Source organism: Brachyhypopomus gauderio, chromosome 11, assembly GCF_052324685.1.
Source record: "Brachyhypopomus gauderio isolate BG-103 chromosome 11, BGAUD_0.2, whole genome shotgun sequence".
Lineage (NCBI taxonomy): Eukaryota > Metazoa > Chordata > Actinopteri > Gymnotiformes > Hypopomidae > Brachyhypopomus > Brachyhypopomus gauderio.
In genome coordinates this window covers 4,262,102-4,279,285 of record NC_135221.1, presented here as the reverse complement: position 1 = coordinate 4,279,285, position 17,184 = coordinate 4,262,102, and the positions used below count along the sequence as shown (strand labels likewise).

The 17,184-nt window shown below is 42.8% G+C and overlaps 1 protein-coding gene and 1 long non-coding RNA gene across 2 annotated transcripts in view; one reads left to right on the top strand and one right to left on the bottom strand.

Annotated features, from left to right (window-relative positions):
* The window catches only part of kdrl (kinase insert domain receptor like), a 40,748-nt gene extending 34,811 nt beyond the window's left edge, over window positions 1–5,937 (bottom strand). The window contains exon 1 of the mRNA XM_077021138.1: window positions 5,414–5,937. Coding sequence (XP_076877253.1) covers window positions 5,414–5,477 — 64 coding nt within the window. The 5' untranslated portion in view covers window positions 5,478–5,937. The remainder of the gene's footprint in view (window positions 1–5,413) is intronic.
* A 5,942-nt stretch (window positions 5,938–11,879) lies between these two features.
* On the top strand, window positions 11,880–13,952 carry LOC143526491 (uncharacterized). The gene is made up of 3 exons (XR_013133865.1): window positions 11,880–12,209; window positions 12,932–13,037; window positions 13,252–13,952. It is a non-coding gene; the product is annotated as an uncharacterized LOC143526491 (long non-coding RNA).
* Window positions 13,953–17,184: the final 3,232 nt, after the last annotated feature.

Below are 17,184 nucleotides of genomic sequence, written 5' to 3'. Positions count from 1 at the left end.
CTCATTTCTGATCCTATCCTTCCTCGTCGCTCCAAATGAGAATCTCAACATCTTCATCTCAGACACCTCCATCTCCCTCACCTGTCTGTTTGTCAGTGCCACTGTCTCCAGTCCATACAACATAGCAGGTCTCACTACTGTCCTATAGATCTTTCCTTTCATTCTAGCAGACACCCTTCTATCACAGATCACCCCAGACACTTTATGCCATCCACACCACCCTGCCTGCACTCTCTTCTTTACCTCTCTTTCACTTTTTCAAAACCACAGAACAATAACATTCCAAAAAACATCACGGAAACATAACATTCCAATAAGACCACGGAACCATAACATTCTAAAAAACATCACGGAACCATAACATTCCAATAATACCACAGCATCATAACATTCCAATAATACCAGGCAACCATAACATTCCAACAACACCACAGCATCATAACATTCCAATAATACCAGGCAACCATAACATTGTAATAACATCATGGAACCACAATATTCCAATAACACCACAGAACCATAACATCCCAATAACATTTGTTGCTCTGAGGCTAATGTTGCTGTGCAACGCATCATTTGTGGTGTTCGGCTTTGCCCAAGTACAATCTGTGTGATGAGGAAATCCCTCTGACGGCCCTGTCAGAGCCGGGCATAATGGGCGGAACTCCCTCCCCCACAGCGGGTACAGGAGTCCCTGGCTGTGTCATGCACCATGCCCGTAAAGCTGTCCCCGAGGAGGGAGTCTTTTTCTGGGTACAAACGACAATGGAGCACGGAGGCTCCATTAGCCTTGGAGCTAGGGCCACTGCGATCCTGACATTGAGAGTGTGGTAAAAGTGCTAAAAAGAGAAAGGACAGTCAGTAATGAATCTACACTTGAAGATCTGTGCCAAACAGTAGGTCACAGTACACGACGGCCGCATTGAGGTTCCTGTCTCTTTATTTGGCCATTTTATATTGTTATCTGGGGAAATGTGAAACAAATATCAAGTCTTAACACGTGGTGTCATATTTTATTTCCACAACACTCACTGCCATTTTTATTGGAAGCACTGATTTATTAGAAACACCTTGTAGGGGTGTGGTGACTATATGTTGCCATGCACAAGACCATTGTTGTATTAGGGCGGCAGATCACTCTTAACAGGCCCAGCGTCGCATATAAAAAAAACAAAACAAAAAAACATTGTGGTGCTTGATGCATTCATATCAGCAGAAGAACTATGAATTATTCAGAGAGTATCTGGTCATGTGTAGAGGGCGTGGTAGTGGGCGTGGTGGTGGGTGTGGTAGTGGGCGTGGTGAGTGGCAGTGGGCGTGGTGAGTGGTGTAGAGGGAGTGACAAGGGGCGTGGTGAGTGGTGTGAAGGGAGTGACAGTGGGCGTGGTGAGTGGTGTTGAGGGAGTGACAGTGGGTGTGGTGAGTGGTGTAGAGGGAGTGGCAGTGGGCGTGGTGAGTGGACTAGAGGGAGTGACAGTGGGCGTGGTGAGTGGTGTAGAGGGAGTGACAGTGGGCGTGGTGAGTGGTGTAGAGGGAGTGACAGTGGGCGTGGTGAGTGGACTAGAGGGAGTGACAGTGGGCGTGGTGAGTGGTGTAGAGGGAGTGACAGTGGGCGTGGTGAGTGGTGTAGAGGGAGTGACAGTGGGCGTGGTGAGTGGTGTAGAGGGAGTGACAAGGGGCGTGGTGAGTGGTGTAGAGGGAGTGACAAGGGGCGTGGTGAGTGGTGTAGAGGCAGTGACAGTGGGCGTGGTGAGTGGTGTTGAGGGAGAGGCAGTGGACAGTGTGCAAAATGGTGAGTGGCTACTGCATTTGACACTGGCGGGCCATAATCCCACATACGGTTACATTCATATTAAAGTTATCGTCTGCCAGGCAAGGTTAAGACAACAGCAAGCAAGAATGCAGTTTTTATTAGTTTGTAGATTAATCAGAGAGCAACCCCCCCTCCCCCTCTGCCCTGAGTTTGAACGTGAATGCATGTAATAAGGAAATAGAAAAACACATGGCCAAATTGGGTGATTCTGTGAGGCAGGTTTTATTATAGTACACTACACTAAGACTCTGAAGAAGGACCAACAGCACAGATGTCCTTCATAAATAGAGCAGAGTCCCATAAGCTCTCATAGTATGTCCTGAATTTTGTAGGATTCAGAACGGCGATGAACGGAGATTCACCAGGAAATGACAAAACACACTGGATAACACTGGATAAAATTGCATTCACAGTTCCATTGCTGGCTCCCAACCCAACCTGTGTACACAGGAGAAGAGAGATATAAACCTGGCCCAAGGCCCAATAATGCGAGTGAATTCACAACGCGCATAGAGAAATTTTTTCACTGCTCCTGTTCCTATAGCAATATTTCAGAAAATGTCAGTTTGTCAAAACCTGGAACGCTGGAGAGATAAGTCAACAGCCAACATTAACAACACGGCTAATATTTCAGCGCCAGAACAGCCCAGCTCCACCGTGGTTGGACTCCCTCCGTGTGTAGTCTCGCTCTTCCTCCTCTGCTGAGGGATGACCTTGGCTGACCCCTACCCACTGTATGCCTCTCAGCCTCCTCTACTGTTGCATCACCACACACTCTAAACAAAGCCTTGTGGGTAGGAAAAAAAAACACACACACACACGCTTCAAATAAGACACAAACAAGTACAGAACAGCCCATAAAATGTCAGTGTTTGTAATGTGCTTCATGACATGCAGCAGGATTTGAAAACTGTCCCCCAGGCATCACTGTGATACATCCCTCTCAGGCTAGACTGCTGAATTATTGAACGCGGCATAGACAATCTCTAGTGTTCTGGTTCACAGCTCCATTATACTGTGGTTTTCTAATTAACCATTGTGGTATGAATGAGTTATTAGGGTGTGGCAAACCATTTGGCTCACAAGCGGATTAGGTTAAGTGCCAAGTGTGATTCGTTCTGCCTCCGTAGCTCTCAATAAGGGACTTTTGGTTTGGTGATTCAGCCGTGGGGAATTTGGCTCCTTCATGGACTAATGAAAGGTAAACAGCAGTTTATTTGCTCAAACAGAACTGCGAGCATGAGATCGGAGTTGTAACGTCGTTTTGCGTGTCCCTTGTGTAGTTTGCAGTCGCAAATCCCTTCCATTGTGCAGATGATAGGTAAACCCCAAATGAGTTCAATAATTAACACACTTTGAAAACTTCTTTACAATACAAACCAGTGAGAATGTGAATGTCACAAGAATGTGACCTTCAGCAATACACCAAGAGGTCCTATTTTACATTTACAGAACTTGACAGGCATGCTAGTTTAATGCATTTAGAGTTAAACATAGCCTAGGCATAAACTATTGCTTTCTTTTGCTAGGCAAAAAAATACCTGAAATGGATAAAGAACATAATAAGTACATAATAAGTAGTGTATGGCGTCCTTGGTCAGCGAAACATCTGCTCTTCCCAAAGACCAGGAGTAGATGATTCATTCAATAGTGCATCGGCAAAATATCAATCATTGTACTCTGATCACAGTACAGACATTAAGGCTCTCTCTGCCTTTCCAAAACAGATCACTAGAACATCGAGATAACATTGAGATAACATTGAGATAACATTGTCTCCACTGATGCTTTCAAATGACCAAAAGTCTTTAATCTGTCTTCAAGCACAGCAATCTGCTTGGACATCATAACCACACGGCCGCACGCTGAAGAACTAAACTAAAGAAGGTATCATGCTGCTTCAGCTCACAACACTAAATCATGATTTCTCAACGTGCTGGTTAACCCTAGTTGAAGATTTTATAAGACTTCCTCTCTTTCATTTAGTAAGTCAATATAATGTCAAATATATTATATTATCTGAACAACACTGCTAGGCTGACATAAAAAGGTAAGTTATGATGGCAAAATGTAAAACAAATAAATAAATTTAAACATGACAGTGCCTGGTTTAGATATCTCAACCTGTCATCTCCTGGTAGGTATTTTTTGTTTGCACATTTTATTAGTTACAGGACACTAAAGTAAGACTACTGCGTAGACTCTGAAGAAGGACCAACAGCACAGATGTCCTTCATAAGTGGAGCAGAGTCCCATAAGCTCTCATAGTATGTCTTGAATTTTGGAGGATTCGGACTTTGGTTCAAACAGTGACGAATAGAGATTCACCAGGAAATGACGAAATAACACTGAATAAAAATGTTTGTTTATATGACAACATGTTTAATTCAAGACATACTTCTGCCCATTACCTCATCAACAATCAAAATAATAGCGCAGCAAGCTTCATTAGACTACACACTATGGCTTAGCCACACTTTCAGGTCTTTAGGAAGCATCTCTCCAACTCAGCAGCAGCAGACAGCAGCTATGGGGAGTTCACGCATGTGACTGTCTGGCCGTAGGAGTTTGGGAAGGAGACCGTGCTCAGGTAATGTGTCACGTTTCCCTGACCTCTGAAGTCAGAACAATGCCAGGGTGTCTCCTGTCTCCTGTCCACTTCCTCAGTGCGTCTTTCCCACGCTCAACATGAGGATAGTGGAGGAAATCTACGTGGAAACCTTGTAGACAAAGACAAAGCCTGAAGACCACCCCCCCTCTCTCCTCCACCTTCCAAAAAAACCCCACCCAAAACTGGGGCAACAGGAGTGTTTCCTCTGTTAGGATTAGAGCAGGAGGTTGTACATGTCTCTACATCACAGCATCCACCTTTTTCCTCTGTTATTTGCGAGGTGAGCCCAGACAGTTGACCAGCAAAGTATCAACAGCGTGCTTTCTCCTCTAAACAGGCATCCTCTTCCCATTCCTGCCACCATTCACACACAGTAAATGTTTTTAGGCTCATACTGAAAACGCTGCGGATTCTTTCAGACCACGTGTGCTATTTCTCTACACGCAAAAACAATATTTTTGTGGCTAGTGGAAAACTGCATATCATATTTTAGGTCACTAATGACCAGTCGTTTAGTCATAATTGTTTCATTCATTCATTAGTTGCATGAGTGACAAACGGTATGATCCCCAGTGGGGGTGGGACAGTCTCAGCCCGTGTGCAGGTACAGTGTGAAGTGTGTTTAACTCCCTCCTGTGCGATGAAAGGGAATTACAATAACTAGCGCACGTTTTTACATGCAGCCAAACCAAAACACACCCATACACGGACTAAATCAGGTAGCGCTCATAATTAAATCAAAAACGCACGTGTTTTCAAAGCCTACCGTTTCATTTCATAAATGTTAATAACTGTAAAATGTTTTAAGAACTGTGATACCCATCATATTCGCATTTTAATAGAGAAGCTATGCCTATAAATGTGTATATAATCATCGAGTAGCCTATATAAAACTACATAAAATAATCTTAAACCCGGACAAAAAGTTTAAAAAAAATTATACCACAAATAAACGTGGCAGATAAATGAATGCACCGATTACCACTTACCACTTGTTGATGTTAAGCAGTGTAAAAGCAGGACTATCAATATCGCGCCTTCTTTTAAAGACATCCCGTCGGTTCCGAGTGTTCGGGTAGCCTGGGTTATTCCAAAGAACAAGGCGTCCTTAGCCCAAATCCACCAGCACTTCAGATCAAGGTGCTCTAAAATAATGTTTCACACCTCCTTCAAGTGTATTTGTTGTAAGTTCAAGGTACTGACACCAACACGGTATATCCCATGGTGAACAGAAACGCAAGAAACTAAGATTCTGTTGGACAAGTTGAGCCTCAAGAAGTTAGGAAGCAACACTCCAGGGCAGGTGCGGTGTTCTCTCTCTCTCTCTCTCTCTCTCTCTCTCTCTCTCTGTCCGTCTGTTTCTCTCTCTCTCTCTCTCTCTCTCTCTTTATCAAGATGGGTTTGACATTTTAAAATATAAAGACGGGAAAACCAAAACAATATGGTTCCTGATCCACCCCAAACAAAATGAATGAAACCCCTGAAGGTCTCACAGCAGATCTAATGCGGCTACTTTGCAGGTCCAGTTCCGCAGACTAAGCTTTATACTCAGCAACGCGCGAGACACACGCGACGTCATATTCTAATGAACCTGGAGCGCGTGCTGTCTACAGGCAGCTGATTGGTCTCAGGGAGACGTTACATTAATTTAGCACAATAAAAAACGACATGATGGCATCTTCGAATGAATAACTGCCAGTCTTATCAATCAAATGACTGCATTAAAGACAATAGTTTGAGTTCCTCTTCAGGTAACGGTGTAAAATATTCTGCAGATAATCCCAGTTAGACTTTTACCTATGTCCTTAAAATATCTTTCTGCCAAGGAAATGCATTGTCTTGTCTATGTTATCAAGCCAAAAGTTTACTCGTTTTATTTTTAACTTTGAAAACAGGATGTACATATTTACGTTACTCAACAAATACAATAATTCCTCATCTCCCTGCGCTCCATCAAAACCCCATGGTGCGCGTGATCAATTTAATATGGTTTAATTTAATTTAAAATTCATCAATTCACAAGGGCTTTAAAGGTATAAACTAAGACCAGGCCCAACTACATCTGCAAATGCAGAAATGCACTACAGGGAAAGCAGAGAATGACGGGACATCACAAATAAACAAACAATAAAAAAATAAATGAACAAATAATAAATAAATCAATGGACAGCATAAAGCATGAAATATGTTTTCCCAACATTAGTAAACACCACACTTTAGTAGATCTTACACACTTCATACAGCTCATATACAGTTGAAGTCGACTGTAGTCTTTTCATCCAGTCAGACCTTCTAACAGTGCGCATTCTCCAACAGCCAGAAGGACCGCTAGATAAGCCGTGAGCAGGAACAATGACTGGAAGCCGAGGTCTGAAAGGAGCCGGCTATGAGGACCTTTCTGTTTAATCTAGTGCGCAGATCACAAGGTCCCAACTAGTTCTCTGTATGCATCTTAAACTCTTTCAACAATAAACGCCCTGTTTAAACACTGCGGTCTGCTAAAGCAACACAACGTACCTTGGAAGGATATGAATTAAAATGACAGACCCTGTATCATCTGGATTTATTATTAAACTGCTAATATATTTTTCCTTTGCCAAATCAAGCAGTAAGGTCTCTGTTTATTCTATACAGAATGGAATAGCTGGAGTTCTATTTAAGGACAAAGCACAGTGTTGTGATATAAAAACTTTAGAAAAAAGTTTAGAACTCTATTATTCAAGGCACAAGATTTAACAATGAATTGCCTTATCTTAAAAAACAAGGAACAGTTCTACAACAAAGTATGCAAAGTCTGCGTTTTTTCAACTAATAATTACACGCCACGTTATGCAAGATACCATCTTGTGGACATAAAGGGGCACTGCATCTCTTATTGCCCATTGAATTAACAAGACCATTTTAGAGAATCTATACTGTGTGAAGGCTGTCCGCTCCTCATTCGTTGTCCGTGCACAGTTCAGTGTTCAGTGTCTTCCCTGACAGTGAGATTTACATCAGTAAATAAAGACAAACATTTTGATCAGAAGTAGTGCTTTTAAAGGCTTCACATATATTCAGGTATGTGTTGACTTTCTTCACACACACACACACACACACACACACACACACACACACACACACACACACACACACACACACACACACACAAACACACACACACAAAAGAAACGTTCTGGCGCCGCCTTTCTGCAGCACGCACAATTAAAGATCGCAGTTGCTGGTACTGTGCCTTATCTTAATAATACTGCAGTCGAAGAGAAAACGCCAGCAGTATCCGGCCATAATATCGAGAAAAAATTGGAAAATCATCAGATGGAAGTTTCATTTAGTCTGACAGCGACAAAATGTACACTTCCTGAAGATTCACACAGGCAATGGTGCCAACTCGAGAGGGTCCGGCATTGCCAGGAAGCCCCTAGAACTCTGTAGCCCACAGTTATCTCTCCTGTCAGGTGCTGATGCTGCCAACAGCTCTTCAGATAGAACATGACGTCCTGGTATCTTGCTGAAGCTCTATTCAATTCAATTCAATTCTATTCAAGGTGCTTTATTGGCATGACAAATATTGCTTCATTTGTATTGCCAAAGCCTGAACACTTACAACACTAGTAACACTAGATAAAAGTTGGGCTCACAATTATCACTATTAATCACTATTCCCCTCTACACTGCCCTCTACAGGCAGACGTGTGCACCATCCGCTCTCTCTGCTTCTACACTGAGGAGAGCTGTTGTGAAGAAACATGCGAACAAGATCGGGAGTTTCGGCTCAATCGCGTGTCGTGCATCGTATAGTTTACACAGGTAAACGAGGAGCGATTCACACCTCACGACCAACTCCCGATCAGAAATCGCAGCGTCGCAAGAATATCAAACATGTTTGAAATTCAAATCGCTCCTCGTGAGAGTATCGCACTGTTCAAGCAGCTGCGATTTAGTCGTACAGTTTGAGCTGGAGCTGAGTACACGATTTAAAATATCGTACAGTGTACGCCCGGCTTTACAGGCAAAATGTCGTCAGAAACAAGGTGGGTGGACAGAGTGAAGACTGTTGAGCCTCTCAGAAGCTACAACTGTGAAAAATGCCTCGTTTGAGGTGAGGAGAGAAAAAAACAAATGCCTGTCGTACAGACACAGAGCAAAACACGCCGACAAGCTCATAAGAATGCAATTCCACAGCAAAATAAAATTAAGCGGTATTCTTTTCTTAATCAAATCATATGCAAGATGCCATCTTGTGGACACAAAGGGGAACTGCATCTGCCATTGCCCATTGAATTAACAAGTCAGATTCCGAGATTAAATCTTTTGTGTTTGACGGCCTTGCACTGGGTTTTCTACTAAACTGCTGAAAGCCACAGTTCTATGTCTTCGCCAAACTTTTAGATTAGAAGTGGTTCTTAAAGCATTGTTTACCCCCCACAAATCGTATACATTTGCTTACGTTTTGGCAGTCGTTTCAAGATAAAAGCGCACTTAATAATAATTTTCTGAAGTGTTCAACAGAATCATAAATTCTGAGAGTAAAATATTAGCATAGTGCCAAGATCTAAAACAATATCTTATACAAATAATATATTATTATCTATATATTATTATCTATAATATATTATTATCTAATGCCAATTCAAACTTAATGATGTTTTCCCCTTTCTTTCTAATTCAAATAAACGGTGAAATAATAAAAAAATGACACGGGTATTACATTTCTTATTTTAAAAGTGCATTCTGCGGTTAAAGTCTTGTTTTATGTTTAGGATACGTTGATCTCTTGTCAATCACCTTTTTGCATGACACTTTGCATAAACACGTGTTTCATGTCCAGATAGTATCTCGATTCATATCGGACAGATTCCGTTGCCTCTTCACTAAAACGTGGCCCTTGTTAGGCCTGTCTTACCTTCCTGGGTGAAGAACACACACATCGGTTCCGTTACATTTTGGAGAGTAGTGTTAACATGTTTCTTTACCTCCTAACCCTAAATCTGACCCTAACCCGTCTAGGTAAAAGATAACGAACTATACAGCATCCACAGGCACTGTGTTCACACTTTGCTTGGTCCCATCTCCTGGATAATACTGTATCAGTTAGGATCATAACAGTCGTCCCATCGCAGTGCGTCTTGGGTGTGTTTACACGTGGCGTTTCATGCGGTCCAGTTGAATCCCTAGAAACACCTGTACATTTTTTCATGCGCATGCGCAGTACATCTGGTAGGTCAGTTTGACCGGTAGGATAGATTTTCAGAACACCATCCTCACCGGACCGTCCTCCGTTTGACTGAGACAACACGTCTGGTAACGTCTGGGAAGCACCTCACAGGTGTTTGTAATGTCAAAAATCGCCACGCTGTGCTGCCAAAATATTCAAGATAAAGAAAAAAATAAATAAACACGAGAACTAAAAGTGGGTCTGCGTTTCCAAAACGGAAATAATTATTACATTATTATTATTATTATTATTATTACTAATGGAATGTAGCTGGTCGCAGAATTAGCGTCGTTCCCACTGGACAGATGAATAATCTCCATCTGTACTGAACTGTTTGAGTAACACACATAATGAATAGACTATAAATCTGATAGTGTAAACTGTGTCAAACTCCCTTACAGCTAATGATGAAACTAAAACACATGTACTGACTGATAAACTCATGGTCGTTCATTAAGGAATATGGGCCAGCGGAAACTCGTCTCCTCATCGCAGGAAGCCAGAACCGAACTCTAAGCATTTGTAGCTTCATAGTTTCATTATGGAGAAGGTAGTCGGCAAAACATGCCTATTAAAAAATACATTACCGTTGGGATTTCTTGAATATTTTGACTATTACACTTTTCGATTTATCCTTATTCCTTATTTCAGAAGAGAAGTGTACGTGGATGGTTTGATATTAACTGTGAAAACGGTTTAAACTAAGGCCAAGTGAAAAACACCAGCGACCGAGTGCATGAATAATCCGCTTTATTGTAATTGAATGTGTAAAGGTGGAACATCACCAGTCAGGCCGTCGAGGATACAAAACCAAACACCCAACTTTATTCTAGGAATAGATTACCTAGATACGTCAGCTGGTAAACTTACCGACTTAAAATAAACCTAGAATAAAAACGACTCCCAACCCATAACTACTACCAACACAAGCGGGCACCAACCCTACACCTGGTGTGTTATTATCTACAATAGTAATACATAAGGCATATAACATATAAAAATGACACAATACAAAACAGCAAAGGTACAAGGCAAAGCAACAAATTGAACAAAAGGAGCAAAGAAAGTCAAAACGCACATCCGTCTTTTTATTGTCCAAGGAAGATGACGCAGATTCACAGGAAGTACCGGACTGGCTCACGGACCGAACCGAAGAAAGAGCGACTAAAACATGGACAGGATAACATGGATTCGGAGCTACAGGACCCAGAAACACCCAGCACACATTTCAGTTGCTACAGCTCAATATTCCTGTCTAATGTAATACCTGTTTTTCACCTCTGCTTGTGTGCAGCAGTACAGGCTGTGTGAGATTTGTGGCTCTTCTTTCTGCCAATGTTCAGTGGAGATGTTGGGACGTTCTCTGCCCAAGACTGATGTTGTCTGTAGCTGTTGTTCACATTTGTGAATTGATTAGCTTAATGTCTTAATTACTGATTTGGCCATTAGAGTAATGTGTGTGTTTGTGTGTGTGCACAAGTAACAAGATAGTCAGGATCAATGAATTGAGAGAGGGAGGGAGTGAGAGAGGGAGGGAATGAGAGAGGGAGCAAGCCAGACAGGAAGTGAGAGAGGAAGTGGTAGAGGGAGAGAGGGAGGGATGGGTAGCCAGTGTCACATCCTCAATACTGAAAAGGGCAGATGTTATTCAGACGTTCATTGTGTTGTGAGTGTGTTGATACAAAGCCAGTGTTGAAGAGTTCAGTGTCAGTTACTGAAGGTTAATAAAATATTTACATTGGGTGATCTTAAAACTCAAAACCAATGGAACTGATTCAGTTAGAACTGTAGAAAAAATACTTTGAGAGTGGTACAAGGAGAGAGAGAGAGAGAGAGAGAGAGAGAGAGAGAGAGAGAGAGAGAGAATGAGAGAGTGTAACAGACAGAGAGAGGAAGAAAGAGAGTGTTACAGACAGAGAGGGAGAATGAGAGTTACAGAGAGAGATGGAGAAAACGAGGGAGTATTACAGAGAGAGAGAGAAAGAGAATGAGGGAGTGTTACAGAGAGAGAGAGAGAGAGAGAGAGAGAGAGAGAGAGAACGAGGGCGAAGCTGCAACAGTTGTTCTGGTGGAATGTGTTGGAGATGTGTTGCTATGCAACAGTGATTTCAGGATGGTTGCTGAGACACCACGAGAGCATGTAGACAATAGTGGTGGTGGTGGGGGGGGGGGGGGGGTAATAAAGCCTCCTGGCTCTCCCACCCACCACATGCACCTTCGTCTCAAATCGAAATGTCAAGTTTTCACAGGAGAACATATCATTTCAGCAGCGTGTCGTAGCCTTTGTGGGTTTATGTAGTCACGTGCTCAGGGCGGCGTCGGACATTCGCAGTCAGAAAGAACACGAGAATCTCATCTGTCAACTCATGTCATTTGTGATTATTATCTCGTCTCTTTTCTAGCCCTTTCTGATCTCTGTCCTTCTCTGGCACTGATAGTGTCTCACTCCCACTCAGAACCGTCAGACAGATGATGTGGTCATGAACCCCGAGAGAGCTCTGGCCCCCACACACAACAGGGCCTGGGTCATCTGGATAGGAAGTTCTCACCATGGAGTTCTGGCAAAGCAGGTATTTCTCACTCTTCTTCAGCAGGGGTAAAGACTATTACTACTGGACTATTCCTACTGGACTGTCTGCGCTTTTTCTGTTTTGTCAAAGAACCTACTGGTCCGTTAACGTGACCAGGCAACATCACGGGTAATTAGCAGTTTCATTGTTATCCTCTGGGTGGCAGTGTGTCCCAGCTTATGCAGGACTTCGTGAAGACCATACAGAAAGAAACCCACCACTGATTTCACCATTTTCAATTCTTTTTATTCTTTTCTGTTTTGTTTAGTCTTCTGGAAAAAAGGTTTATTTGGGGCATTAGTCACTATTGTAGCTGCATGTGATAACTACACTAAGACTGGACATAAAATGCTGTAAAGTTTGATCACACACATACACACACACACACACACACACACACCCACACACACACACACACACACACACACACACACACACACATACACACACACACACACACACACACACACACACACACACACACACACACACACACACACACACACACACACACACACACACACACACACACACACACACACACACACAGAGGAAGAGCTGCAGTCCTGTTTCTGCTAGTCCTTGCAAATAGGGCAGTGAATGGTACAGCAGTACAGTGGTTTATAAATCTAATGCAATCACACATGGTTATTTTGTGAGTGAATCTCTATTGAAATCACACTTTACTGAAAGCTTATTGGTATTTCATCCGGCCAATGCAGTACCCAGTAGATGTGAGATCTCTACTGATGCAACACAGGACCTGGAGGAAGACATGCATTTTGCTGAAGCATGATTTAAAAACATTTCGGGACTAATAGGGGTCAGGTATGTATTGTCTGCCCATCCCAAACTATCAAGACTCAGCAGAACACGCTCCTTTCACAGATAGGTGTCAATACATCACACAGTGTGTTTAATTCATCACTTTTAAGATTTAGGCCTGATGGAATGCATTTATTTGGTAGTGAATACATGTGCATGCATGTGTACAGGACAATTAAATGTTTCTCTTTGCACATCCCAACTTCTTTGTGAACAGAGGTCAGAGGTCAGCACTTCTGGAGCCAAGAGGTTTAAAGGCTTCTTCAAGGGCCCGACAGTAGCAGCTACATGGCACAAGCAGGTGGTGTAACAGCTCAGTAGTATTCAGTAGTGTAGTAGTTCAGTAGTATTCAGTAGTGTAGTAGTTCAGTAGTATTCAGTAGTGTAGTAGTTCAGTAGTATTCAGTAGTGTAGTAGTTCAGTAGTATTCAGTAGTGTAGTAGTTTAGTAGTTTTCAGTAGTGTAGTAGTTCAATAGTTTTCAGTAGTGTAGTAGTATTCAGAAGTGCCTCATTTTTTCATCTTACAAATCCCCTTCAGACCACATTAGACCTTAATGCTCAGAAATTTAACAGAAGAAACAAAGACTGGGTATCCCACAGTGTGATCTCTATCTGCAGGCTGCCTGGGAGAGAGACGTCTAAGTCCACCCTCTCCATCCATGTCCACCCTCAACTCCAGGAAATGGAGTGATGGGATCTCAGATAGCCACTCACCTCCTGCAGAAGACGAGCTTCCCCGTCTTCTTGTTCTAGCAGTTTAGACGTGCGTGAGATGAAAAAAGAGTGATTTGTGCTAAGAGATGGGTTAGCATGCCAACAATGTTCAAAACAAAGACCATTCATGAGCTAATATGCAGTTTGCTCCTGTCTGTCAATCTTAGATTCCCAAAGCATTTTAATACACCACACTGCATGAATCTCATTTGTTCCCCCCATAAGGACATTTTAATGACTATCTGCATGAGTGTTACTCACTTCAGGTGCTGGTTAACCCATGATGACTTTGAGTACAATATTCACGTCAGAGTTTGAGCTGGAACATGTTTGTCTAATAGGAAGCGCACATCTGCATTCACGATGAGAGTGCATCACGTCACACATAAATATAAATTCAGATCTATCAGATTTCATGTAAAACTGACCTAGAGGGGAGCCATTGTGTTTAAAATCCAATAAAAATTAATCACAATTAATCAAATATTTTACTGCATTGCCAGCAGCTAGTGTTTCATTTAAGCACATGCATAAGTTAAGGGAGAGTTAAAAGGTAAGGACTACTACACACACACACACACACACACACACACACACACACACACACACACACACACACAAGCACACACACAAGCACACACACAAGCACACACACAAGCACACACACAAGCACACATGCACAATCATTAATTTTTCACGGTCTGAGCCATGACTAGTTCCCCACATTTTTAATCATTTGATCTGAGATCCATGATCTTTTCAGAGATGCAGTGTTCTGTGCCGCCTCTGGCTACATACGAGTTTCATTATTTATCTCCTGTGGTATGGAGCCCCATCAGGGGAGAGAGAAGGGGAGAGAGAGGAAGAAGGGAAAAGACAAATATGGCCTGCTCGTTGCTACTCGACTTTACAACACTTTGATCCTCCTTTACAGGTCTTAAGCATTAACAAAGAAAATGAGAACATTCTGGAATCAGGCCTCTCGCATAAACCTGTTTCCTCATGCAACCGCTGCGAGTCTAAATACTCAGGTATAAATCCACTACACTTTATGTGCACGTCTGTGTTCATGACAGGCAAGCAAAATAACTCACTTCTGGCAAGACTGGGAAGTCTATGATACTGTATTATAAGATTAAACAAAAAGGTGAGGAATGGCAGAGTAATTTATTGCAGATGTTTGATTAAACATGTGAACACACTTGTATTAGGGCCTGGTGCATCGGCTATGCAATTGTTTAAATGTGCATTTTTTAGGGGGCATATCAACATAACTACATCTTCACAGCACAATCTGTGTCCCTTTGCCTGCAAGGTCAATTAAAAGGATGCATGCAAAGATTTCTCCTCATTAGCCGGGCTTTTCTTTTTCTCCCTCTCAGCTATCGCTGGTCTGCAGTGGATTGGTCAAAGGTCTCTGACTCCTTCCACCATACATGACCCTTTGGTTGTGTAAACCAACATGAGGAAGCCAAAAAGTGGTGAACAGAGAGAGAGAGAGAGAGAGAGAGAGAGAGAGAGAGAGAGAGAGAGAGAGGAAGAAAAAGAAAGAGACCAAAATGGCATAATGATGTAAGTGGTCACCAGGGTTACTCCCTATGGAGATGGCCCAGTTAAAAGTTTGATCATCCAGGTGTGACCTGCACTGGTGGAGTTAGCGGGGGGTACCGAGGCACTTCATCACTGTCCTCCTCCTGGATCCGATACTGCTCCCTTTCACTGCTTTAATGAGCGCCCGGCTGTTCAAGAGCACGGCGACATGAGACCCTGTTCTACACAGCTCACATCCCCCAGCTACTGCTGTCGCTGGGATCCTGCCGCACAGGACGGGTTCGGCCCCTTTGATCTGTGATCTGTGCGCAGCTGAACAATCACTGGAAAGGACCCAAGGCCTAAAGTATCCCCTGTTCCAGTAGGGAGGCTTTGAAAAATTAAGTTTTGTTGAAATTCGGTTATTAGTACAAGGTGTGTTCATCACGGGGAAACATCAGAGGAAGTCCCGTGCACAACTCGGTCCATATTTTTCTTCATCATTCCTGGAAATCACAGAGGTGTTATCTGATAGGTTTTTAATGACAGTTGCTGTAGTTCACTGAGCGGTCACATGGCCAGAGATAAACTGGCTTCAAGTCTTTAGAGGTACCGGACGCAGTTGAAGAGTTCAGCAGTTCATTATCCTCTATGCAGTAATTAAGCATAACACAGGGTGAGCCGGTGGAATCCGCTTGTAACAACTGACCTTTGACCTGCCACAACGGTCCTCTTTCCCCTTCTAACCATTTTTTTCTGCTGCAGCATTCTGTAATTTAGCTGGACTCAGGTGATGAGTCTGGAGGTACCAGGAACACCTGAGGTGACATTACGGTCTTTGTTTTGCAGTCTTTGTGATTTGCCAGACAGAAGGAGAGAGAGAGAGACAGAGAGACAAAGACAGAGACAGAGAGAGAGACAGAGGTAGCAAGCAAGCTGATGTCACCCCTCATATTAATAAGCCCAATATGTGAGCTTTGTATCCGCGTGTACTGGCTCCGTGCTCTTTGTGTGTTTGTGCTCTGTGCATCTGTGTGCATTGTGTTTGGGAGCACTGCGTACGTGTGCAATCCGACTGAATCGAACGCATTTTCCCGACACTCGTGATACACTTTCACACTGCAAGCCAGCAGCGAAATACACCTGCAGACACCAAACACCAAACTGTTAAACCCTAAACTGTTAAACACCCAAACAGTGGCAGCTTCCGCCTGCCACTTTACTTATCACCTTTCAACTTTTTCATGGTCCATTCCGGTTAACAGTTAATGTAAAAAGAGCGAATCAGTAAGATGGGAGACCTGAGTGTCTTTCTGTCCATTCTCTAAAGCCTCCACTGGTAATGATCTTTAATTCCATTTCCCCCCGGTTAGAGCATCCTTGTGTATATCTTCACTGAGACTTGTGGACCTTTATGCCACTGAAGCACCGAGCAGCTGTAAAGCAGGACTGTCACACTGCTACACAGGGAAATGCCTCTGGCAGAAGGAGGGGGAATAAAAGCCTTTCATTTTAGGACTCTATTACCCAGACTGCCCAATCAATCCAATCTAAACCCAGGCATATGGACAGGAGGCTCAATCTATATGGAGGCAGATATGGTGAAACAAAAGATATATTTATCGCCTTTCGCAATCCCTTCTGCCTGTTCGCAAATGCTCATTGATAAATCTGAGAGGGAAGCGTGTGGACTGTAATGGGTTCACGGTGAAGGGAAATACATTCTAACATAGTCGGATATCTTTGTTCATTTATCTCAGTGGTTTGGCCCACTGCTTCAAACCTCCTGATTGTCCCTAAATCTAAGTGTGTACAACAGAATAATGTGCGTGTGGTCATTTACTCTCATTTGCATTTATGTACATGTGTCTGTGCTTATTTACATAGACGTCATTGACTTTTGAT